Source organism: Anoplopoma fimbria, chromosome 17, assembly GCF_027596085.1.
Source record: "Anoplopoma fimbria isolate UVic2021 breed Golden Eagle Sablefish chromosome 17, Afim_UVic_2022, whole genome shotgun sequence".
NCBI lineage: Eukaryota > Metazoa > Chordata > Actinopteri > Perciformes > Anoplopomatidae > Anoplopoma > Anoplopoma fimbria.
In genome coordinates, this window is record NC_072465.1 from 2,134,437 (window position 1) to 2,161,127 (window position 26,691).

The 26,691-nt window shown below is 39.7% G+C and overlaps 2 protein-coding genes across 2 annotated transcripts in view; one reads left to right on the forward strand and one right to left on the reverse strand.

Annotated features, from left to right (window-relative positions):
• Window positions 1-49: 49 nt before the first annotated feature.
• Window positions 50-12,750, reverse strand: pusl1 (pseudouridine synthase like 1). Its single transcript, XM_054616840.1, has 8 exons — window positions 12,624-12,750; window positions 12,480-12,540; window positions 10,982-11,169; window positions 7,474-7,623; window positions 5,386-5,556; window positions 2,538-2,592; window positions 2,156-2,318; window positions 50-1,769 (listed from the first exon to the last, which is right to left on the reverse strand). The coding sequence occupies exons 1-8, from the start codon at window positions 12,677-12,679 to the stop codon at window positions 1,705-1,707; spliced, it is 909 nt and encodes a 302-aa protein (XP_054472815.1). The 5' UTR covers window positions 12,680-12,750; the 3' UTR covers window positions 50-1,704.
• A 1,830-nt stretch (window positions 12,751-14,580) lies between these two features.
• LOC129105377 (arf-GAP with coiled-coil, ANK repeat and PH domain-containing protein 3-like) overlaps window positions 14,581-26,691 on the forward strand; it is a 54,111-nt gene continuing 42,000 nt past the window's right edge. Inside the window, exon 1 of the mRNA XM_054616368.1 lies at window positions 14,581-14,653. Within this exon, the coding sequence (XP_054472343.1) occupies window positions 14,607-14,653 (47 nt within the window). The 5' untranslated portion in view covers window positions 14,581-14,606. The remainder of the gene's footprint in view (window positions 14,654-26,691) is intronic.

The following is a 26,691-nucleotide window of genomic DNA, read 5'->3' on the forward strand; positions in this document are numbered from 1 at the left end:
TCTATGCAAAACTTATCAACCTGTGATAGCATTCTCAAATACTATCAACCTGTATTTACATGTCAGAAATTAATCCTGAATTAACCTCAGCTTTTGCATCAGGGTGTGTAGCCAACTGCCAAAAATTGGCTGCCTAGATTGATATTACACTAATAACTCCCAAATCATTTACACTTAAATAATTGTTTTTAACCAGTTCTCAATCATCATACATCCACACATCACGCATTTCATTTATATCATTTTAAAACCGATTATGGCTTTTATCAGGACAGGCTTGGCACCACTGCTGAGCTTTAATCATTAGTCTTCTTTTTCCTTCATCCGTCTCATAAAACCTAATTTTAATTCAAAATGTGGCCGTTAAGGTCTGATGTGATCAGTTTCTCTTTGTGTCTCACTGTCCCACGCAATCCATTCAATCAGGTCTCCAGTTTGACTCGAGTTCAGCTACATTCTTCACCCAGACTGTGCTGTTTATAAAGGATTGTGAGTTCAAAAAATAACACAATGCCTTCCTCAAGTGCATTATCTATACATATGATTTAGTTTTTAAGACATTGGGCTTGATATTCTGACTAACACTTGAAATTTTGATTATATATTGAATTATGAGTGTTTCAGGATGTGTGAATTATCTTGAAACCAAATGCTGAATTGACTTGAGGACCTATGCCAATCAGATTCACTGTGTTGCTCCAACATGGTCACATGGATAGAAAACATGTACTTGTGTACATATTTACAAAAAAAAGAGAAAAATTTAGGTGAAAGAAATAGTGTGAGTGAAATATTAAGTTTGTCACTTCTAAGAAGTGCAAAAAACATTCCTCATGAGGTTCAATTTTGACAGACGCAGCACTTTGAATGCAAGCCTAAAATCGGTTAACCTTGCATCAGTGGATGTACAACATTCTGGAAAAGTTGGGATGTCTGTTTTGGATCAATGTGCTGGAACATTAAGGGCAGCGATTGGTCAGTCTGAACCTTGTACAAACCTCATCCGGCTCCCACCAGCACGGAGAAGACTGCTGGTGGTAGTCCGGTTTTAATGGACTGTTTACGAACAACTTAGCCAAACTAGAAGCAAGTGAGAGAGTGCTGAAGAATGCTCTGTGAAGACTTCCGGGTAAAGAACCAATGTATGCAGTTTTATTTGGACATTTGGATGTATACATTACCAGTGAGTGTGTGCACTGTGTTGATCCATAATGTAATACCACTGTACGAGAGCCATGGACACACAAAGCAGTTTTAGCTATAGAGCTTCACACTGTTCTCCACATGTTGTATACCTTGTTTGATAATTGTCAGAACCAACCAAAACCCAGTTCATACATGTATACATAGGAGTAATACTGCCTAACTAGGCTGAAAGCAAGTTTATCTGTTGTAACCTGAAGGTCATGTATAGACAATGATAGGTTCAAGGTGTGTGGTATTCTGTAGCTGAGCTGCGTTCATGGACACAGTTATGTATTCTTAATATGTTGAATTAAAAGAATATGTAGATGTTCACCTGTATGTAGTCAAATGCTTATTTGTATAAGGAGGGGAAAAGACACAATTTGGGGTAACTGATTCAAAGTGAAGATGCAAGGTTGTGTTAGTGAAGAAAAAAAAATATACACATAAATATAAAACTTTATTACAACTGTTGTATTATGGAAATACAGTGTATCAACATGACTGAATGACACAGAATTAATCCTCTGAGATTCCACTGGAGATAATTTGCTCCTCTGACGTCTGTTGTGAAAGCTGGAGGTCTGAGGAGGCAAAGAAGAGGTTATACATCTAAAATTGTCCTGATACAGAAAAAATGATAAATACATAAAGTACTAAATACTGCAATAAACAGACATAATAAATCATGTCTAAATTCAATCAACAGATTACAAACTTTGTAAACAAAAGCTACACTACACTGTGTGCTTCGCAGGTAGAGATAAGTCAATTGAAAGAAAATTGGCAAGTGTTTTGTTAAATTAAATTGTCTTTTAAACGTTTTTCAAGCAAACTTACCAAACATTAACTGTCACTCGGCGCATATCAAGCCCCATGATCAAATACGTCTTTTTTATAGTGGATAGATTAATAATATACAGTACGTTGATTGGACATTGAATATGGAATCAAATTCTGCCTTCCTCACCAGTCTCTCTGTAGTCCACCCTGGTGAGGAATAGGCCTTGGGCAGGAGCAGCCAGGCCTTGTGGGTAGGCAAGAGAGTCCCGAGCCTCCAATATCTCCTGCAGCTGAGGCACTGAGATCTGCCCCCGGCCTACAGCCACCAGAGCCCCCGTCATCCTCCGAACCTGGAGCACAGGGCCAAAGCAACCTTTTTTAAACAATAATATTACTGAAAGTATCACAAAATAACGGTTTGCCCTTATCTCAGACATGTTATGACCCCATGCTAGAGGAACATTAATTATGAGCCATAGTCAGTCATCACCAGCAGATGGCGTTACTTACTAACAATGAACTGCCACATTTATAGATTTTAAATAATTGAGCACATAAGAGGAACAAACCTGCTTATAGAGAAAGGATCTGCTTGTAAAAGTCAGCTCCCAGAATGGTATCTCTCTGGGAAAACAAACAAAAGACACATTATGTGCAGTATAAACACACACATACAATTGTTAAACAACACAGCTTTTTATTTATTCGAGAAGTCTGCATATTGGGCAAAAGGAGCACTGGCTTTAGGGCATATTCCCCACACTTCTCATGAAACATGACAATGATAGTATTGAGTCCTGAAGGCATGGCACTCTACTTGGCGTCACTGACTGAATGTGCTGTTACAAAGAAAGGTTAAATATTACCACAAGGGTTCATGAAGCAAAACTATTTCTTGAATGGTTGCCAGATGTAATATAGCATTACTTGATCACATAAGCAAAACTATATAGGAGGAGCATGGATCTGAAGGACAAAAAACGAATCCAAACATTTCTTAACAAATGTATTTCACCCGTCCTAAGACATTCATTTCAAATGAAAAGGGCTCCTGTCTTATGTCTATTATATGTTGAGACGTGTCTCTCCTTTATCTCTCTTTTGTTGGATATTTCTATTCTTTCCCCCACTGTGTGGACAGAGTTGGATGCTGATGTGACATTCATGCACACGCCAGACATCGGTTAGATCAGAGACTCTTCTCGTGCACAGATTTGTTTAAATGTCACATGGTGAATACTGCAGCTTAGGCCCAGCAGGATTATATGTAATGCCATAAAAAATATGAATCTGCCTCTTTTGAAATTTGACATTGATTTTTTCTTGGTGTTTTTTATTTCAATATTTAAGTCACAGCACTCCCCCCCCCACCACAACTGACAGACTTTATGTTTTGGTGAGGAAGGAGTGAACTGAGCAAACAGGCACATGGGAAGAATTGGGTCAAATGCAAATTTGACTCAGCGCTTGCTGTTTGATTACATTTAAAATGTAAGGAGTGCAGAGACAGATTTATATAGCATGGACTCTGGTGAGGGACGGTATGTTCATTTTGCACAATCACACGTGCATCTGTGTATGTGTGTGTGTTCATGAGATGGTAATGACAAAAGTCATGATGAAAGCAAGGCCTCCAGTTTAGAACAAACAAACAACTATTTTGATTTGACTAACTAATGATATTTGATGAATGATGGTTTAAGAAAAGGTTCATCAAGTAACAAGACTGCTAGTCATGCTAGCAGGGCTGTGAGGCGGTAATTATGCACAGTGGTGCTTTTAAGCTAAATGCTAACATGCTCATAATGGCAATTCTAACAGATAAATAGAAAGAAGAAGCAGAAGAAAAAACATGAAATAACGGTCAGTTATATTTATAAAGCAAAGCAAAAGACGGACACTAGTGACTTGATGAAGCTCTACTACAGTGATGCTTTGTTCAGTTTGTTTTCCAGTTAGCAGCAGATTAAATTTACAATAAATCCCATCAAGAAGTGAACACAGTCAGCTATACTACAACTGATGTACGAGAGCCTCCAGCCAACAACACCAAGTTCTGAAATGTCGCACTGTTCACTTATTAATGACAATGAGATGAAAAATACAAAAGAATGTCCAAGTCGAGCAGAGACCAACAGATATCAGCCTCAATATACCACAGCTCCTCATTTTAGGATCAAATATTAAGTTCAACATTTCCTTTTAAACAATTCAAGAATCGGTTTTTTTCTCATCTTATCACTGTTACTGAAAATAAAAACCCTCATCAAAAAAAATAAAAAATACTCGGCTCAACTGGAGGCTTTCATTCATGGCAATTTTGTAGAGAATTAAATGAAGAAGATACTAGTTTGGTGAAAATGCATTGAAACCATGGATACACCCTGTTACAGATATATAACTGGGATGCTCACAGCTTGTTAATTCACCACATGCGTTGAGGTTAAGGGACTATGTGACATTTACTCTGAGAGCTGCTAACTGGGTGCCAGTGGCCATATTGTGCGCCATATTTCCAGGGCAAATAATTAATACCCATGAAAGTGGCATTTGGCATGCAGAGTGACCCCCATGGATGTGTAATCTCCCAAAGCCCACATGGTCCTCTCTCTATTTCGCGCTCTCTGTCCCCCAACCCCCCCACCTCCATCTCTGCATGGATTATGTTGAATCCTCATTGCCTAAAGTACCTGAATGACATACAATCACACACACATACAGCACTTTAATTAACACAAACAAAAACACCTCTACCTGTTGGATCTAACATGTGTCACATCAGTTGTCCTATTATAGGAATCAGTAATTTGTGTGATGCACCTCTTGTTGCACTAAAGTAAACACGATTTTTTTCAACTTGCCATTTTCAAAAGATTAGTTTTGTTTCCAGATTACTGCCTTCTTGACCTTTTATTACATCAAACACGCCACTGAGTCTGGCCGAAGCTTGAAAGGGAAATCATTTCAAAGCTGTACACGCAGTGGAGTGACTGTAAATGATTCAAAACTTTGGCCAACTTCTAAAGCATCAGTTGATGCAAGATTGAGAAACACAAGATTGATCTTTAGGGCGATGGAAAAGCACATGCATCATTTCGTCATCTTCTTGGCTTTTTTCCCTCCAATTTTGGATTATCAGTTCTTCTGTGTTACTGCAGATGTCAGCAGTGTATATACGACTTATATGCATCAGGCTAATTTTGCTACATTTGTAAACATGTTTACAAGAACATCTTTATTAGGCAAACATATGTCAATGATCTGTTTACCGATTTTTATTCTGCACCCAAGTGGCCCCTAAAAAAATGAATGCAACATCAATGTGACACCTTACATCAATGCATTTTTTCTAACTAAGCCTATGTTCTGACTGCCATTAGCCAATGTGATCAGTCTACCTGAATATAAACAGCCTACCTGTGGAAGTGTGCCTGTACGAAGGAGCTTCCTGGCTGTACGCTGGCCACATCCAGCGTCTTCACAGGGCTTTTAAAATGCATGTCGGAGCTGACTGCCCGGAAGCTGCTGAAGTCCTGAGTCCCGACCAGCAGTGCGGCAGCCTCACGCATGGCTCCCACATCCAACTCCCTGATGAGAGACAGAAACGGGAGACATTTCTCTATAATGGGTGATCACAAAAAATGCTAGATTTTCTATGGGTGTTAAGAACAGGCATCTAATTATAAACATACTTTTTTTTTTATTGTGTTATTGAAACTAGGATGTGATGTACTCATTAAGAACAGGTGCAGCAACGATGCAGAAACAATTTTCCTTCACACCTGTATTTTTACCATGGTCAGCACTTTTCACAGGTCAGCGTTCCTCCTCTCTCTCAGCTTAAAAGTACACATCAAGTACGACCATGTTCCTGCTTCTTAAAATTGGTATGCTTATATAATATTAACTTCTTTGACGCACAATCCCACGTGAGAGAGCAGAGCATGTTGACGACCAGCTCATTTGAGGGAGAGAGTGACAGTATGCTCAGACTCTTTACAGTCTCATGTTTCTGTCTAATACAGTGGGTACGGAAAGTATTCAGACCCCTTTAAATTTTTCACTCTTTGTTTCATTGCAGCCATTTGCTAAAATCGAAAAAGTTCATTTTTTTTCGCATTAATGTACACTCAGCAACCCATCTTGACAGAAAAAAACAGAAATGTAGAAATTTTTGCAAATTTATTAAAAAAGAAAAACTGAAATATCACATGGTCATAAGTATTCAGCATGCATTAGCATTGTTAGTATTACTCAAAACACCATTACAGCCACAGAGCTGCTCGTGTGGTTCTGCTTATACTTAATTATCTTTATTTTATCTATCTATCTATCTATCTATCTATCTATCTATCTATCTATCTATCTATCTATCTATCTATCTATCTATCTATCTATCTATCTATCTATCTATTTTATTTTTTCTAATACTTTTTGTTTATTGATTTGTGGAGATCAGAGATGAATCGATCGATTAGTTGATCAGTAGTCAAAGAGAAATATAATCTGCAACATTTATGATATGCGATTAAAAGTTTAGGAAAAGAAGTACTTATATATACACTTTATAAAAATATATAAAGATTGGTTACATTCCATTCAATTCCATTAATCTTGCAATCATTAAAAACGTTATGCTGCAATATGATCACTGTATTTCAAAACACGTAGAGATTATTTTCCTTGTTCTAAGAAATGCAAGGTTTCAAGTCTATATTCAACATTAAAATGAACCGTGGAGAATAATATTTTTTGCAGTGGGAAAGATGGGGGTGTGTGATGACGAAGGAGACGCAGATCAAAGAGAGAACGGAGAGAGGCTGCTAAGGCAGATAGACACTTTGGGGGGATGGACGAAATGGATGCTGAAAATGAGAGACGGGATAAAAAAAATAAAAAAACAGAGACGCCAGAGAGATAGAAACAAGGGAGGAAAGGAGAAATGGAAAGAGGTAGAGAGAAATAAGTGTAGTGGAGAGAAGGAGAAGGGTCGCAGAAGGAAAGAGAGAGTAGAAAATACCCACAGTCAGGGTAATGTGCGTGGGTGTTGTTCTGCATGCGTATAAGCCTGCAGCTTATCTTGCCCTAGTTTTCCCCCAAAAAAGTGGAGAGAGAAGAGTAGACACATGTTTATATGTACGCTCTCTGAAATGTGCTTCTTCACGCTCTCTCCCATCTAAACGAACACTGTCTAAGCTATGAAGCACCAGATATTTCATGTGTTTCTTTCTCTCTTTATGAACTCTGTCCATCCTGATCCCCCGTCTCCTTTCTCTCCCTCCTTTTCCTTTGTTTGTTTGTGTGATGTCAGCTCAGATAAAACACTTTGTTTGACTGGCCCTAATTTGCAGTTCCGGCATGGCAAGTGTGGATTATTCATGTGTTTAACGTGCCTTTGTTTCTGCAAGGCTTGCTTATGGGAAATCATCAAACACATGGATGAGGGATGAAAAGACAGATGAGTGAATGAAGGGAGGGGGCAGCGTATGAAGTGGGGTAACTCACTTGTTGCGGAGGTTCCAGCAGAGATCTCGCTCTGTGAGGGGAAGCAGAGAGTGGTGGGAGACTCCCAGGGCTATCCGGTAGACGTAGGTCCGAGACTGGGCACGGAAACGGGCGTGAAAATCATCAGGCACGCGGTGGGCACGCGTGATCCTGGCAGAGTGACAAAAGAACAGGCGGACTGAAAGATGACTTTCATTAAGGCCAGAAAAGCTGGAAATTTGAGCTCTACTGTATGTCTGACTTATATATGCAGTAATTTCTTCTAAAAACCACAGAAAATAACATTAAACATTTCAATTCTGATGGATGTTCAGACTATTATTAAACAACCAGACATCCCTTTTCCATTCCTCCCTCAGACTGAAACAGCCCACAGACAAAGATGGTGTCAATACTCTCATTTTGTACTGCCAGAGAGAAAAACTGCGCACAAGTCAGTGTCCAAAATGCCAGCGTTGCAGCTTTTTACACATAAGCACACCCTTTGTCAGAGTCCTCAAAAGGCTGCCAAGAAACTTCAAGAGCCAAGCGCTTATGCTCACACAGTTAGCATCACAACAGACTCAGAGGCTGGAGCTCTTTGATGTGGCTACAGCAGGGGCACGGCTAACACAGGACACTGAGTGTCTGTGCACGGAGAAGCACACGGGCGGGGTTCGATCATAACGCTAATGCAGTCAGACATGTGGATCAATTTATGGGTATGTGCAACATCAACAAGGTGACCAAAAAAGTGTAGTGTGCACATGTAATTGAATCCACTTGCTGAAACAATTAACCACATTATATTCTATAACAAAAATGTACAAAGAATTTGTAATTTGAATTTATTTGTCTGTGTTGTTAACTTTACAAACTGTTGGACTCTTGTGATAACTGAGTGCAAGTGATTGAGTTGTCTTCCTGGCTGTTGCTACAGCAATCAACTTACTGGCAGCTTTGATGGAAATCTTATATTTCTAATCAGTTAAATTTCATATGGAAAATCTTCCCTTTTACTGCACAACAATTCACTGTTTTCTAACAAATTAAACAACAAACTACAGCATATTCAGATTCACCAACCAAAGTGAATCTAACGATAAATAAAACATGCCCCAGTGATTGTAAATATAGTATGCCCAAATTTAGAGCTTCAATCTAAAAAAATATATATTTTACAGGCTGGTTTCATTATCATTCTTCATATGGTCATGGCTGATAAAGTAACTCTCCACACTATCTCCCTTCAATGAGGCAGATATGTTTGTACAGTAATAAGACAGTGACGAGTGGGGAATCTTTAATACTTCCATCTGTAGACTGAAAGAACAAAGCTGCAGCCAGCCGTGCCAGTGTGATTGTGACCGCACGAACCACACTTGTGTTTATTCGTACACTAGTATGCACTCATGCATGCGTGTGTGTGTTGGAGAAAGTGGGAGTTGACTAGGGGTTGAGGGGTTTTAGCATGGTAAATGGAACAATAAGAACAATGTTCCAATATACACATCCCATGTATGTGCACAGACATCTCTTTTAAGTACACACCAGTGCATGTACAGTCTGTATACGTGTGTGTGTGTGTGTGTGTGTGTGTGTGTGTGTGTGTGTGTGTGTGTGTGTGTGTGTGTGTGTGCGTGTGTGCACAGTCAGAAAACTAGGTTACGTTTCCAGGGGAGGGGATTGTGTGTGACACGTGGCAGAGGAAACCCTTGCGTCTGCCTTCAGTGCCTGCTCCAATGTGAAGTGACAGCCTTTTTGCCCGGCCCCCAAACCACACACACACACACACATCAAATTTTCATAAGCAGAACACAAAGCATGGCCTTAAACAATTGGGATCTGGTGCATTGTTTGGCACGGCACCATTTTGCTACTCAGCAGTTTCCCCCTTATGGGAAAAGAGACAATCATTTAATTTAGGTTAATTGAGCCCCTTTTTTCACGGCAGCACAGCAGACAAGTAAACCCCCCACTGAAGAGGTATTTTTTTTTTTACAGTGTGCTAGTCCATGTTTAAATCTTGTTCTGGCACTCTATCTCAGGAGGCAGCAGACCAAAGCTAGGAGCCGGGAGCCATATTCTGATTGTGACAAAAACTCTTTTTGAGAACCTCGTCTATCCAAGTAAGATGTGAAAAAAACATTTGTGTTGCCAGATCTGACAATGTGTTTTTAAGTTAGACCCCAGAACGAAAAATTCAATGCAATCTGAACATAAGGGAATGTGTATGACCATTACTGGTGGTTAAATATTTTGGCCATGTGTACATAAGGTAGTTCAGAGGCCATCAATAATTCTGCTTAATAAAGCTACTGAGAACAAAATGTGTGTTTATACTGTATATTTCTCAGCAGGTTTCACATTCTAATCAAACGGTAATTTCCATTTAGCTAGATGAGAGTATCCTTGTGTGTGTGTGTATGTGTGTTTGTTAGTGGATGCTATGGACCAAAAAGCAGAGCAGGGATAATCCTTTCTAACCTTCTCTCTGCAGGTTTAGGGATTAGCGGGATGCTGGGAGCTTCCCTTTCCTCTCTCCTCTCTCCTCTGTCTCTCTCCCAGATGGCTCATTCTGTTTCAAACTCTCACTGCTCCGTCTTAGTGCAGTCTGTGTCAATATCTGTTTGGTGCTCTTACTTTGTCTGTGCGCAACCCTTTATCTCTCACTATCTGTCCCTCTAACTGTTTATTTATTTTGTCATTCCCTGTTTGTGTCTCTTTGCTTATTTTCTCTTCTTCTCTCTGCTACACAAAGTATCACAGCGGTCTAAACCACAGTAGTCATAATAAATGGACTATGGCTTTGAATAATGCAATTATATTTAATAAAGGGATTGAAAGGAGGAGGTGAAGAAAATAACAGTGAGGAAAGAAAAGGAGAAGACGGGACACCACCAACCAGGATTTGAAATACCTCTATACAATTCATATTGCTCTTTTCCTTTACAAGCTCAACAGGTTAACTTGTGGAATTTCATCAAAGTTAAATTCTAAATGCTTACTGCTAAAGTAGATATTAACCATACTTTTGTATTTTGGGAATGGCAATGCTAACATTGTTGATTGAATACGAGAAGAAATGGAAGAATGTTATTTATGATTTAAGGTTTTAAAAACGATGCCCAAAAGTTTCTATTCACTACAATTATCTAATTTTGGTGGCTTGCATTGTAATTTTATAGCTGAAATAGTATATATTGTTCTTCTCAAACCTCTGCGCCTCTTTTCATGTCTCGTTGTTTGAATAAAATGTTCAAATAGTCCTCTGATGGCGGTTTATTGAGGAATGTTTTGTTCAGTATGAGTGGCTTAATTCTACTTTCATGCGTTCACTTAAATGAAAAGTTCTTGGAATCAATCTGAAAACGTCACAACTAAACTACAGATTTTCAGGTGAATGTGGCCGGGTAATGTGGAAATGTGTCCAGATTTGTAATTTGCATGAACCTGGGTTACATTGAAACCCTGTGAGAGAAGATCACCTCTACTGTTGAACTTTTGAGATGTGACACTTCTGACTCACCTGATCTGCTCTTCAATGAGGTGGAAATTAAGAGCTTCAACAAGAATGTCTTCAGTAAACGGCGGTTTATCGTTCTTGCGTTGGAGGTCGAAATGGGCAGAGTTAGAGAGAGCATTGACACCTGTGTCTGTCCTGCTGGAGACTGACAGAGACACTGGGTTGAGCGGCTTCAGCCTCCTTATTGCTTCCTGAACACAGACAGAGAGAACATCCCAGAGTCAAAAAGCTTTTTAAATCACTCTCGGCTTACCACAAATAGCAGGACAGATAAGTGACATCAAAACAGAGAACAAAGTAATATCAACTAGAGCTGTAAACAGCAGCTTGACGCAAATAGAAAGTGTGTACACTTTTTTCTAACATATTTTTGTTCCTCTTCATGCCTCTATTTATACAGTAGAGGGCTGATGGGAATTAAGGGGAGAGAGTGATGGTGAATGACGTGCAACAGGAGCTGAATAATCAGCTGTATGAAACACCTGCCACATGTAAGACAATACAATTAGCTTACATCTGGAGGAAGTTCTTGGTATTAGTAGACAGGCTGAAAAACATCTGAGGCACTTAAAAAGTCTTCATCAGGGTATATCAAGTCGATATTATCAGGGTTAAGTCGAAATGTGTTGTACATCTTTGACATATTAAGGATTTTTAACTTCACAATCAAAGTGCCTCAGATTTTTTACTAATACCAAGTACTTCCTTAAACGTAAGCTCAATATTTTTTATTTGTTCTTTAACGCTTACCCTTTCCTTGAAGAGCACCAGATTTTACTTCAACATTAAAAAGACAAGTTTCTTGACCCAGTACAGCACTCCTTACTTTTTCTTCACTTCTCTAAAACTATTTGAACAAAAACTAAACATTAAAACATTCATGATGGGAGGATTCATTGCAGGAATGTTTTGTTATATTGCATTAGTTTCAGTTAGGAAATAAACTGGCAACTGAGTTTAATTCACAAAGCATTTGAAATTATAGCAAGCCTTCCTCGTAGCACTTATTGCACTCGTATTAGTTGTTGCACTTACTGAATTTGTATTTGTTTACTGCACTTATCCTATTCGTAGTAGTTTGTAGCACTTATTATATTCGTATTAGTCTGTTGCAATTATTGTTTTCGTAGTAATCTGCCTCTGCACTATACTTTTGCTCTGGTTTATGCTTTAAGATGCTTGTTTAAGAAAGGAGATGCACTTATGACTTCTGGTGACTAGTAGTTCTCTTGAATACCTATGTTGAATACACTTCCTGTAAGTCGCTTTGGATAAAAGCGTCTGCTAAATGACTGTAATGTAATAATGTAATGTAATGTACTGCACACTCTACCTGTATGTTATGTGTTGTTATCTATGTGATAAATGCTGTTCAGATCATTTCACAACAAAACCACATAGTAGCCCACCAGTAGCTTGTTTTCTGTTTTGTAGGACTAGAACTGATGTTGGGATGAAGAAAAGAAAGAGGACACAACATTTTAATATCAGTAAAACTTACCTCCAAGTGGTCCTGGACCCCTTTCCTCCTCAGCTGATGGGGAGGCACTTTCACTGCACCACTGCAGAAATAATGTTAATCAAATAACAGATACATATTAACACACCTCAGAGTGTAAACAGTTACCTTGTAGTATAACCTTACCTGTACTTTTTTCCAATGTATTGAAAAAATATAAGATAACGTGCCCAGTTGTGCATTGTCTATTCAAATGACTTTGACAATTGATCATACTGTTTGCGTTTGCAAGAGTAAGACGAAGGACGACTTCTACAAACACCATGTGAAGGACTCATGTGTTTAGGGACAGACACAAAGCGACGGACTACAACACAGGCGGCGGAACTTCCGGGTAGTTGTATTTGTAGTCCGGAAGAACATTAGAGACCCCAGTTGCGTCTCAGTTGAAACAAAGCGAAAGAAAAAAGAAAAAGAAAGTATATCAGACCTATTAGTCGTATTCAGTATGCCAATCCCTACAGATAATTGCTTTTGTTACTTCTTTATTGTGCAAATTACAGGCAGAAATCTGAGACTGATTTCCTCGATTAAAGCAAATTCCGTTCTTCATCTTAGAAATTAATATTTTCCCCAAAAAGAAGGCTTATACACTTTAGAATATAACAATGTGTAATTGCAAACCTTTGTTGAAACTGCCAATCATTTTTTTTTTTAGATATTTAGATTTATTTGGCCTAATGTTAATGTAGGTTAATTATGTAGGAGGTAGCCCAACATATGGAGGTGACAGTATAAGCTTTTATTATGTTTTGGCAGAATAATTGGGTTAAGTAGTAGCCTAGTAACCCAATTGTTCTAACTACATTTTAAAATACAAGGCCTGCTCACATTTCCTCTTTTCTTGATGTTATATGTTTTTTTGAGTGAAATGGATATTAACATCATCATTGTTGTATTATTAGGAGGGGATGGTAGGATGTAGTCTAAACCAGCCTGTTTTATGTCCATAGTGTCTGTCATACCGAGCATTTACTTGTACTTTTACTTTCAATACTTAAGTACATTTAATATCAGAAAATTACTTTTGATACTTAAGTACAGCAAATATCAGATACTTTAATACTTTTACTCAAGTAGTATTCTAACAGGTGACTTTTACTTTTACTGGAGTCATTTTCCAGGAAGGTATCTTTACTTTTACTCAAGTACGGCTTTTGGGTACTTTATACACCACTGCACATGACACATGACAATAATAACATGACAATAAAAACCTGTGCAATACATTACACATTACACATTACACTGTGCAATAATAGTTAAAAAAGTTAAAATAGTTGTTGTTTTTTTCTCTGTCTGTAAATATAATATTTCAGTTATTGTTGTTTTTTCTATTTATAATGCTTATTTATGATACTTGTTTTATTTTATTTTTATTTTTCATTTTTTATCTTGTCTTCTTCTACTATGTCTCTTGTGTGCACTTTAACTCTATGCTGTTGTAAGTCTGCAAAATGTCCTAAATGACTAATAAAGGATTATCTTATCTTATCTTATCTTATCTTATCTTATCTTATCTTATTTAAAAAAAGACATTAGATGAAAGCAGGTATTAAGAAGAGATTTAAAGGAATATATATGAAGTTTGCCTTCCTGAGATCCACATGCATTTGGTACTTGTGCTGTTTACAGTATCGTTTTGACAAATAAATTATAACATGTAAAGTAAGCACAGAGAGATATTTGAAGCCAGGGATTGCCATCAACTGAAGGTATGTTTGGATTAATCCCATTTTATTTTTAGCTTGTCTTCTTCTACTATCTTATCTTATCTTATCTTATCTTATCTTATCTTATCTTATCTTATCTTATCTTATCTTATCTTATCTTATCTATTCAAGTCTCAGCTCCTCTTCCTGTTGGCCAGAGTTGTTGCTCTCCTCCTCCAGGCTCCACGGTGCAGCTCCGCCTCTCGCCTCTCGGCAGCAGTGGAGCAGTGGAGCAGTGTAGTGGTGTAGTGGTGTAGTGGTGTAGTGTATTCTGTGGTGTTCTGTGGTGTTCTCGCATTTTGTGTCACCGAGCCACCGGGAGAGGGACACCAGTCACCATCCGCACGGTTCAATGACATTGGCATCCTGAAGTGGGAATAAACCAGAAAACGCAAAAATGACGGTGGACTTTGAAGAATGTATAAAAGATTCCCCCCGATTCAGGTAAGGCTGTTCCTCACAGACACATCAAAGCGGTGCGCAGAAATGGCACACCTTCTTTTATGCATGATTATTATTTTATTTAAATAAGCATTCCTCTCATATATCATTTGTGTTGGCATCAACAGTAATACAAGATGATTCGCTCATGTGTTCAACAGCATGTTGTGTTCCTTTCAATTAGATTTTATTTGTTGCATTTTTCAATATTCAGATTTTTTTTGAATGACACATTCAGCCGGTTGTTAACACATTTATGTGCATTGTGATACATTTCTGGAAGACAGGCTTGTGTCAGTGGTTCCAACGTGATTTTTGAATGTGGGCTCAGTACATATGAGAGGAGGGACACACATTGATACGCACAGTGAGGATCCATTTTGCTTTAGTGTAAAACTGATTTCCAGCTTGCTTTAATCAACCACCTGATATGCACTGAATAAGAAATGGGCACTTCTGTAATATGGCCTTGTAACAAGTGAGAGTGCATAATGGTAGGCACCTGTGTGTGGATGAGTGTTGCAGCATGGCATACAGGTTGAGTGAATTCTTTTCATTTGCTCATGGAGGAGGCCCCATCACCCAGTGGCTGTAGGAGACTGGAGAGGAGATGCCCTTGCAGCAGCAGTCTGTGCCTGGCTGGCAAAGAGGCATCAGGGAGAGGAGTTTCTCTCTGCAGGAGATGGAGATAGTATCCTGGGCACAGATCCAGCTGTTCGGCCCAATTGCCTGCCCGCTGGAGGGTTGTAGCCACACTCGGTCCACGTGCCAGTCTGGCACTCCCGAGCAGGCCGCAGAGAAACTAGCAGAGGAGATTCTAACAGCATGTAGGCCAGGGTACTCGTGTTAATTATGCTAGGGAAATTTGCTGGTATTGTCATTTATTCAGTGTTTCACTAAGAAGGAGCAGGATGTGGGGTTTTTTCTGTTTATTGTCAAATATTTAGTTCTGGTTTTTCTGTGTCTCTGTGTTCTGTTTAGTTTCTGCACGTCAGCGTCTGTTGCCTGTTTGCTCTCTGTTCTCTGTGTTTGTCATTTTGTTGCTTCCCTCTCCCTCTCCCTCTTCCTCTCTCTTAGACACAACTTATCCGGCTTGTTGAAAGTTGTGCGACTCGCAGATAGTGTGTGATTTGAGTTCTAAGCAGACATTTGAATGAAAGAAAAGGAGCTGAGAGAGTGAGAGAGAGACATTGCATCTGCTGCTTAAATCCCACCTCAGTGATTGATGGTTGAGCCGGAAGGTCACAGGAAGAGACATTTTCTGCCTGGTTGACTTTCCCATGGTCTTATGAAGACTGTTATTTGGAAAATTCTAACACTGACAGAGGAAGCTGATGTTTCCTTGCAGGAGGGGAAATGTAATGTTGAGTAACCCTGCGATCATGATGATGGTAGTTAAATCCTTATCCTGGTTTGGAACACATTTGTATTATAATGTAACATGGAGCATTAGATACCTTGTTTTTCATTCCCCTGTTGGTGTGATATTGTCCAGATTTCTCTGATCATCTGTCAGTGCAGCTTTGTCTGGGGTTTGGTTTCTGGCTGTCTGGACACTCTGCTGAACAGTGCCCAGGATACTTGTGTTCATGTAAACACACAGATTGTTTCCTGCTAAAAAAAAAGACAGTAATAGTTGAAACCAGTGCACAGTTCTACCTCACAATATAAATGAAAAAAATATCCAGAAGCTATTCTAAATGCCTAAACAACTACTAATAAATGAAGAAGGCATTTTCCAAAGAGCAAACACAACCCTTGCTATAAACTGCCATTTAATTATAGACAGTCAATGTAGAATTTTGTTTTCCATTATGTTGTCGTGACTAGTGGTCCAGGTTCCTTTCTCCTCTTTGTTGTGAAATAGGAAGATTAGAGTCCTGTCTGTCTTCCCACACATGGCGCTAAAAGAATGCTCACACACACCCTCTCACTGCGGGTCTTAACTTGTGCCTGTCCTGTAGGTGCGTATGCTTGATTAGGTGAGGGTGAAGGAATTTTTAAGATAGGATTTGTGAAGCTATTACGCATCTTTTTTGTTCACTCTTCCTCTCACTTGTAATGTACTCTAATCTTTTTTTCTTTTCTGCCCCGCCTTTAATTCAGCTGTCACCTGCTGCATTCATTCATTCTGTAACAAAACCTGAGATGAAGCCCTGTGCACATGCCTATAGTTGTTGTTAGAACTACATTGTTGTAATCTGATGCCCTGTAGGCAATTTGGGTCAGTTTTTGGCTCGTATACACTGAGAGTTATGATACATTATTATACTTGAGGTTTTATTCTGATGCAAGAACAGAACTGTGGTTGGGCAAGTTTTCAACCATGTCATATGAACTAAAGACGAAAATTGACTTGAACATGATGTGTTGATAAGCAGTGCTAGGCGTTTAGCGTGTTACTGTGATAATCTCTCTCATCCGCTAACAAACAAGTGTAGCAAGTTTTACCAAAATGAAATAAAGGCAAGTATTATATGATCCTTTGAGAACTTATATTTAGTCCTTTCATTGACGACATTGTTATGATATAAGTATTAATATGCATATGTGGGTGTGAGCTGTTGCCTAGCAACAGCTGCTGTAGGTGACAAATGGGAGCTCTGAGAAAATAGGACAGAGAATTTAAGAATGGAAGAGGAGAGTGGGTGCTTTGAAAAGACACCTCCTTTACTTTGAATATTACATAATGAGAACAGTTTCATTGTGGCAAGTAGGTCCATCTACTTTCTATCTTTCTACATTTCATAGTGAGATATATTAGAGTTATAAGTGTAGTTATTGTAAGTAACTATGGTTCTTGGTGTAGTTGGCGAGGCACCAGAGTCCAGTATTGAAACCCTTGCTTAGCAATGCTTTCAAGCTTTACTGCACCCATGTCTCAATCTCCAATCCATTATGACATCAGTGTCATATTATTTAGACTAAAAACAAAATGACTGGTGAATGGTTATGAACAAAGCAAATGTCGCCTCTAGCGATGGGTATCTCGGGTCTGTGAGTTTACAGCTGAGGGTTTACGGATCTGGAGAACCAGCCGCACCTGTCGGCCTGGCCTCTTCCTGTCATTTTTTTCAATCTTTTTCCACATAGAGAACACTACTGCATCAGTCTGTCTCGACAGGTTGAGTGAGTGAGTCAACAAGGATTGCAGAAAGCGACAGGTGGAGATAGATTGGCAGAGTGGACACATAGGATGTTAAGTTGCAAAATGTGATACACGACCTAAAACAGCGGGATGTCCTTATCAGCGGGTTGTTCTTCAATCAGAGGATTGCTGGCTCGATCCCCGGCTCAGCTAGTTCATGTCGATGTGCACTTGGGCTGTGCCTGTGGTGTATGAATGGATGTCAATGGTTAGTTAGTGCTGTTAGGCAGTTGGCACCTTGCATCGTAGCCCCTGCCATCAGTTGTGTGAATGGGTGAATGACATGTAGTGTAAACGTGCTTTGAGTGGTCGTAGGACTAGAAAAGTGCTATACAAGTACATTTACTATCTACATTTTTATCTTTTATACAAACCAAAATTTATTAGGTTTAAATTAATTTGACAAATTCAAGACATTAGTAACATACATCAAACATTACAGACATGTAAATATAGTCATAGAAAGTATTACCATAGAATATCGTTGAAGCTGTGTCACAGTAGTCAATTGCAAAATCACACAGCATTTACAAGGAATTACTTACAAAAAAAAATTCAGCATAGTAATATTGAGTAATAAATCATCAACAGGGAATTATTTCCCATACAGGACTGGATGGTGTTGTGAAAGTTGCCAAACCTGCTTGCCAGTTGACATCATATTCCGATAATACCTCCAGGTCGCAGCATGTCAGAGCATGCAACCAGGAAGAAGTAACAACCGCTAAATACATTTGAAAACCACACATATGAAGATGTTGAAATGTGTTATTTATCTGATCATATCTGAGCACCATCGCCTATTCAAAAGTACATTTTGATAATGATTTATCAAGTTCCTGCACTCTGATATCTGCAGCCCCTATTAAGCACCTGCCAGGTGTGTACTTCCTCTCTGGTTGCCATGGTTACTTGCAGGAATACCAAATATGAGGTCAAAACCAGGTCGGTTCTGTCAGTGAGCTTTTTGATAGATGAAGCTCTTAAACCCTGTAAAAGGTAAACAAAGTAGGTGTTTTTTATTACATTTGCTGATCCAAAGTGATTATTTTTTCAATCCCTTCCTTGGTACCTTCTCTTACTTATAAATAAAATATGTTATTGCTTGTGCTGCTCCTACAGACCCAGTTCGTTAAGTTCCACAATCAGAAAGTTAAATCTGTAGCCTTGAAGAGTTCTCATTAATAAATTATATTGAAGAGACCGTCTACATCATGATATATTCTTACATAAAATAAGTTCAAGAACACTTTAGGTTTATTGAATCACTGATCTGGATTTGGTAATAGATTTGAAAGCACTATGTAAAAAGGGGCTTTTGGCCCTTCTTATTTGTGATTTCCGACATTATTTTAAAAGCATGTCTCCATTTATTGGCAGATTAAAGTGCTCCTTAATGCTCTAGATATTCGTCTGGTGCCCTGGTTTCTCTTAACTGTCTGTAGTTTTATTCCCCAGCCTGCATCACCATCACCTATAATAATCCCCCTTTTACACACATCATCATATTGCTTATCTGAGAGTCCTGAAAGTCCTATTGGCCAGCAGCCTTTGAAATATGTAAATAGGGACCACGCTGCCTTCTCTTGTTGGAGTAGGGAAAGCAGCGCTGTTGTTGCCAAGGGTGACCAGCCGCTTTGAAGGGCATGGCAACTACCTCTCCCCTCTGCCTCGGTCAAGGATGTAGAGAGAGGCTCATATCTGGGCACTTCAACACAGAAACTCACACCAGCGGAGAGAGCACAGGTGTGTTATTTGCAGAGTAAATGGAACTGTACATGGCGACCTTGAAACGGTGCAGAGGATTTTATAGCACAAAAACATATGCATGTAAGTGCTGAATAAGATTACCTGTTGCCAAAGTAGGCTGACATTGATGAACTGCATGTTTGCTAATGCAATGATGCCTGGAAAGTGTCCCAGACTGAAGCCGTGGAAGTATGAGGTACCAGCTGTCACCCAATGTCCTTGTCTGTTCGTCTTTAACTTATTTTGGAGAAAACCTCTTTGAGAGCCACCGTGACCCTCTGAACTTCACCAGAAATAGATCCTCTCTGCAACATCAAGTCCTTGGCAAAACGTTTAGAAAGATCCCAGACCACTCACATTAAGTTGCTAATGTCAAGACGCTCGTTCCCAACCACTCTCCCTAATGCATCCACGTACGCAGGAGATGTGTGCTGACAGAAAGAAGACGACCATGCCTTGAATCCCTATCTTCTTACCCTCCATATATGGAGCTTCTCCATCCATGTCAGAGCTTTTATCATTCCTGTTATTTGTTATGCGAAAGACGACTTTAACAAAATTGCTCTGCTTGAGAATTCTGTCTCTTCCAGAACTTCCAATAGTGTTAACTGGCAAACACCAGAAAAGGCCAATCAAATCTCTTGCATTTAACACTTATCTTGAGGGATTTGGCCTTCGATCAATAGGCTTTTCTTTGAAGGTATAGAATGGTCAAACAATTTATTTATGCTGAGCTTGGTCCCATACGTGTGGAGGATGTATTTATGTAGGTTTAATACCACTATGGTGGGTCTTACGCTACAGCAGAAGTTTATGATCAAAGTATTTTTTAATCTGCACAATGCAGCCATCCGCAAATAATGTATGGAATCGCTAAATTCCCTTCCAGTTACATCATTTTTGCTGTTGTGAGATGCATATACTTTGCAGTGTACATGCATATCGTATATACCTGGACATATCTAACATTATGGTCTAGACTATTAAATTTTAGCAATTTGAATAGATTTTGAATATTGGGTACTTTTTTTATATCTGAATTTGAACCCTAAAAATATATACACACTAACATTTTTTGGGGGATTTCCAAAGAGGGGAATTTATTCCACATAAATTCAGGCAGATGGTTTCTAAAGTGAAGTATTTTGTGCTATACATTTCAACATTAGGTATTCAGTCAGTAATTGACATAGCACACTGTGCTCGAATGATAAAACCAGATGAGTAAAGATACTCATGATGCAGTATGTCTAAATGACGTCAAGCCTCGCTACTAACACACTCTTTAATTATGGGATAAAAGCTCTGACAGGCTGGGCTGAAGTAGATAGAGGATCAGGGAGACAGTGATAGCTTTCAGTAAACTCCTAATGATGTTGGTGGTGAGATCAGTAACTGTTCTCCTCTTCCCCAGGGAAGCAACCATTTAACCACCATTTGACCTTTTTAACTCTCGTAACCTAGTAGTGTCACAAAAAGACAATGCAGAGCATCGGGGCTCCTTAAAAACATCTGACATCGCTCATCAGTTCACATAAATATTTTAGTTCCCAGTCTGTGTGTGTAAAGGTAGAGGCCTTGGTGGAACGCTCCGACTGTGAACTGCAGGAAACCTGTCTTTCATGTCAGAAGCATGAAAAATTGTGGTTACTTCAAAGGAGTTGTGTCAATGGAGATGTGGTGTTAGTGGGATGGCGGGTAGGGGTTACTAGGTTTGGTCCTATTAGCAATCCAGCATCTATGTTTTGTCCAACCCTCTCCTATATAGACATTTGTGGTGCTCTTTCTCTCCTCATCTCCTCCATCATCAGACCAGTTGAACAAAGAGGGCAGCCCCACCCTTGTTGATTTGAAAGCATGTGTGCATCAAACTGATGCCTCTGGATGATGTCAGATATCATAAGCGATGAATGAGACTCATGTGGCATCTTGTGTGACCTAAAGGGGTTCAAATAGGAAAAGGCAGAACACAGTAGCTCTCTGCAGATGTTTGTCAAATCCAAAATTCTTAGAGCCTGTAATATTTTTTCAGGAAGTGATTGGGAGCTCCGGAGTTTGTAAGCTGCACATAGCACAGAGATGCTCACAGAGCATCTTGTGTGTCTACTGACCTGTTTGTTTGAAACATTGTGTGCACTGCACGGACTGTGATGCTTTTGTGCTTACAAATCTGAAATTCCTCTCACATGAGATGAAGTATTTACCAAAACAGGATCTGATGGCTTAATCCAGAGTGGTCATTCATTCAGAAGCCCAGTTCAGATGTCAAAAGAATAATAATAACCCACATGCAGACTGAGGAGGAAATCTTCAAGTTCTGCCTGAATCTAAAGCATCACATACAAGAGCAGGTGTGTCACTGCGGCACTCCTGTCACTGTTGGTTGATTGAATTAGATCTACAACACATTGGGAAGGTTTAACAGGGGATTTCTGCCTCTTCAGAACCCCTTTACCTTCTACAAATTTTAAACAACTCAGATTTTATAAAAAATCAAGGCTATTTTTATTACCAGTGCTGGTACTGATCTGATGCTGTGTCACACGTGCTTGCAGGCTTATCATATTATCATATTCCTGTCTCTGCCTGCTTGTCAGGCAAACCGTAGTTTGACGTGTTCATGGGAGAGCATCAGTTCAGCACGTGGACACTTCCACTGAATCCACGATGCAGCAGATTTTCTGCCGCTCTGCTGCACGTGCTGACGACGGACTTAGTGCAGGACCCATATATGAAATAGGATTATCAGTAACCACCACAGTCTCTGATTAAATCAAGTGGATAGCCTACACACCCTATTAAAGCTCACACACTATCACCCTCTTACCCTGAAAACCTTAATACAATTTCCGTTCCCATTCAGAAGCGGTGTGCGGTATAGTGTAGAGTTGCGGAAATTGGTTCTACGTAGTTTATGTCTGATTTTCAGTTCAAAGGACTTTTGAGCCTTCGATCTGTTGCACAGAGGATTTCTTTGCTTATTGGGAATATTAATATAAGATAGTTCATTCGCCATGGCTTCTTGGGTTTATCCATAATATTAATCTGACCTTTAATCTAATCTAGCCAGGGTTATTTCAAGACCTGTCTTCATGGTACATGTCATGCTTCACACAGGAGGACGCTTGAACTGCAGTGCAATTTAGAATGTATCTGATTTTTCAAGATTAAGGGCAGAGTTACCAATCATATTGAGGAGTCATTCAGGAGTCTCCAATTTTCCACGGAAGTAAATAAAAACAGGTTTTTCATTTCAAGCCGATGACTAAGGATTTTGTTGGCTAAAGTGAACTGCTTGCTACAGCTGATGAAACTAACTCAGTAAGATGGTTAAAAAACACTGTCTCCAGCTGAACCATGAAAAAGGCTCTTAGATATGGACATGATGGCTATACACATTAAGGCTGAAGCTGCAGTTGCCAGGAAAAATAGTCAGCATCATGACCAGTTGATAATTTATGTACAAAACATGGAAATAAAGAAGCAGCAACCACCCTATATTGTGGAGCAAAGCTGGTTAGCCACTATATTATAGACAATATTTTCATTATGTAAACTTCCCCAAACCAAATAAAGAGCAGGTGCTTAGCTACAGTTGCTTAGCTATGACTGAAAAGCCGGTTTTATGGGAGAAGTTTAGCAAGCAGTCACAACTGTAATGCCTCTGCCTCACTCAGTTTTCCAATTACAGCGCAAGGATTGATGTTTAGGTAGACTAAAAGGTAATACGCAATTAATTAAAGTCATGGCTTCCTCAATAACGACATAAACATCGGCAGGAGCATGCACTCTGAAAAGAAAGCTTCACTATTTATGCCTTACATTGCTAACCAGTCAATCTATTTTGAAATTACCTTTCTTTTAATTTAACTACAAGGTCAGTTAGGTTTCTGTGGGGCTTCACGATTATGGCCAAAATGATAACCAGGATTATTTTGATCAATATTGAGCTCACAATTATTTATCACTATTATCCATTGATTTTAAAGGGCAACATATTCTAATTTCACTTTCACATTTAAATCAAGAGCGCACTGCTTTCACTCTGACTATCAAAAGTGAAGACAAAAAAAACGAGATCGCTCCCTGTTGGCTGGCTGTTAGTTTAGGGAGCGCTTGATTTTATATGCAGAAGAGTTTCCTATTAGCGAAACGCGCATTTTAATCGCCAATATCGCAGTTGAGGATGGTCATTTTATTGTAAGAAGGCAAAATAGGGATCCTGATTGATATTTGACTAATTGTGCAGCCTTAGGTTTGTGGTAGATGTAAAGGTCCTATCCCAGAACAAATCTGAAACAAGAGTGAAAAATGTGGCACAAACTGAACTCACAGCTCTCACTGCAATCATTCATCTCCACTGAGTTCAGGATTTGGTGGGGAGTTTGTCAAAATCCTGCCAAGGCCTGTTGAAACTCGAATCAGAACTATTAAGTAAATTGCCTGCATTTTGTTCCTGGGCTGCTTTCTTCATTTTGGCATTACATAGTATTTTCTCAGTGGGAAACGTTTGTGTCTCCTTGGGTGTCCAGTCCGGTTTAACAATTATTTTCTTTTGTCTTCCCTTACCTGCATATTTCAAGGCTTTTTGTGGTCTCAAACCCTATTTGCTGGTTAAGCGTGTTAGCCTGTATCCTTTGTCATAATGACTGACAGAAAAACAAGCACACTGAACCGCTCACAATGTAAACAATGTCAAAACTGTGAACCCAAAGACTTCCCAGGAAGTCGTTAAATCACACTGGAGGAACAAGCAGGACCAGCCGCCGTGTACCATGAAGAATGTATCTGCTGTGAGCCAGACTTCTGTGCCGGCTGCCACACTTTTAGGCATGCATGGATACACCCTCTCAAGACATTAGTATATGTATGCACACATGCATAAAGTTGTTAAACATGTTCAGTAACAGCATGCATGTATGCGCATTAAAGACTGTTGGTATATGCGACATATGGTGCAAAACTGTCACAAAACTATTTTTACGCTCTTATTCTGCAGGGTGGAGGGGTTAATCCGCCAGTGGGTTTTTACACTGAATCACGAGGTCCTAGATGAGAACATGGTGTCTTTAAACTGCATGACGCATTAAAAAAGGTCTCAAAACAGTGAGGTTTGTGTCCTCAGAAAGAGAACTTTCAACTTCATGGTGGCTTTCTGTTTGTTTGGGATTTTTCATACACAGTTTTGCCCTTCTTTATACAGTAGAGTTGAAGGATCAGTAAGTTTCTCATCCGGAAGCATTTCTTGCTCAGGGTAAACCCTTTAAAAACTAAACTTTACCATGAACTAGCAGTCGTTGTTGACATCCTGTTCAAGTGGCTCACGTCAAAAGAAATGTATCATGACAAGCCAGTTCCACAAGATTGTCTATCCAACACACACACACACACACACACACACACACACACACACACACACACACACACACACACACACACACACACACACACACACACACACACACACACACACACACACACACACACACACACACATGTTTGTCTTCCTCTTGACATCTATCCTGCAGGTATAATGTCATGCTCTCACCCTTTTACCTTTTTTTCTCCCCTCCTCCTCCTCCTCCTCCTCCATTTCTCCATGATTATGAATCAATGTCAGGGATGCAGTAGCAAGGCGGATTGGGTTTCAGTAGATTACTTGAGTCTGTCTTCTAACTATATGCAGCTAGAAGGATGCAGGCAGAGAAGGCTGTTTGGCTGTAGGGATGATAGATGGCTGACAGGAAAGGGGAGATAATTGATGGAGAGAAGGAGCATATAGACAGAAAGGGATTGATTGGGTAGATGGACTCAGAGGAGGTGTAGATTAAGCACAGAGGATGGAATACAGGAAGTGAAGAGGGGTTAATGGTCTCCATCGTTACCGTAGTCCTGGTAACCTGCCTGATATTTCATACATTAACCCACTGAATGCGTCATGAGTTACATTGCGTGGCTGGACACACATCCTGGCAGCAAAGCATGATTGAAAACATTAGCATGGAGGACAGCCAGGACAAGACGTGGACAGCTGTCCTGTCGAATGGTGGGTGCTGCTCGGACACAGCTCCCCCGAGGTGACAAATGAAATAGTCATGCAGTTCACTCTGGCTCATAGCCGTCTCATGCAAACTAGGAGGAGAGATGGTGTGTGTTGACTCTCTCTCTCTCTCACATCTGGGATCCAGTTAAGCAGCTGGTTCAGATTTGGCCCAACTTTTTCTGACTTTGTTTTTAGTTATGCTCTCTTATAGTAGTTTATTAGTTTGGTGCGCTGTCGTTTTCCTTTACATCCTATTATTGTTTTCAGCTTGTTGTTTCTTCTTCCTGTTTACTCATCTTCAACCCTTTCAGTCATCTCTCTCTCTATTCCTCCACCCACGTTCCTGTCGCCCTGGGTGGTGTGTGACGCGGTGTGGAGAAAGCTTAACAGGATTGTGTCAGAATTTTGGACCACCAACTTTAACTTCCGCTTTCTTTCTCACCTTTTATGGAAATGTATCTTTTTTTTAGGCTTTTTAAAATGAGTTTGATCATCTCAGTTGCTCCTTTGTGATCTCAGCTACAGTGTTTTTTAGACATTTGTCGTTGATCGTTCCCTCGCAGCTTGTTGACACAGGCTCACTGTGTGTTTGGCAGCCCACCAGCGCTGATCCTCACTGAATCCAAACACCCCTGCAGTGCTGAAACCACAAGTGTGATTGACAGGCCATTCTCCTATAGAGACACGAGGAGAGACAGGAACACTGATCGCTCTCTTAAAAAACTGATGGATTCCCTTCACATACCGCGTTGTTACATTATTCAGACTGCATCCTCGTCTCAGATCTCTGAGGGATTCTTTGTAACCAAATGAAAACATTCCCATCTGCCGTGTCAGCAGTCCCGCACTTTCTTGGATCCATCATTCCCACCCCCACAAAGTCACACACACATGCACTCTTTCGCATGGAGAGTGGCTCCTTCCATTTGTTGGATGGATTGCCCCTCACATACAAGTGGAAAAAATCAGAACAGCTGAAGCAAAGCCACCGTTCTATAATGGACAATATGTCTTGGAGCAGGAAGGAAGGATGACCATGCTCCATACACCCAAGCTTTATAGAATCATGGTGTGTGTGTGTGTGTGCGTGCGTGCGTGCAT

Coding starts and splice junctions, on each gene's coding strand:
- pusl1 (XM_054616840.1), bottom strand. CDS start 12,679: ATGCACAACTGGGCACGTTATCTTATATTTTTTCAATACATTGGAAAA. Junction 11,170..12,479: donor GGGTCCAGGACCACTTGGAG/GTAAGTTTTACT, acceptor GTCTGTGTTCAG/GAAGCAATAAGGAGGCTGAA. Junction 7,624..10,981: donor CTCATTGAAGAGCAGATCAG/GTGAGTCAGAAG, acceptor TCACTCTGCCAG/GATCACGCGTGCCCACCGCG.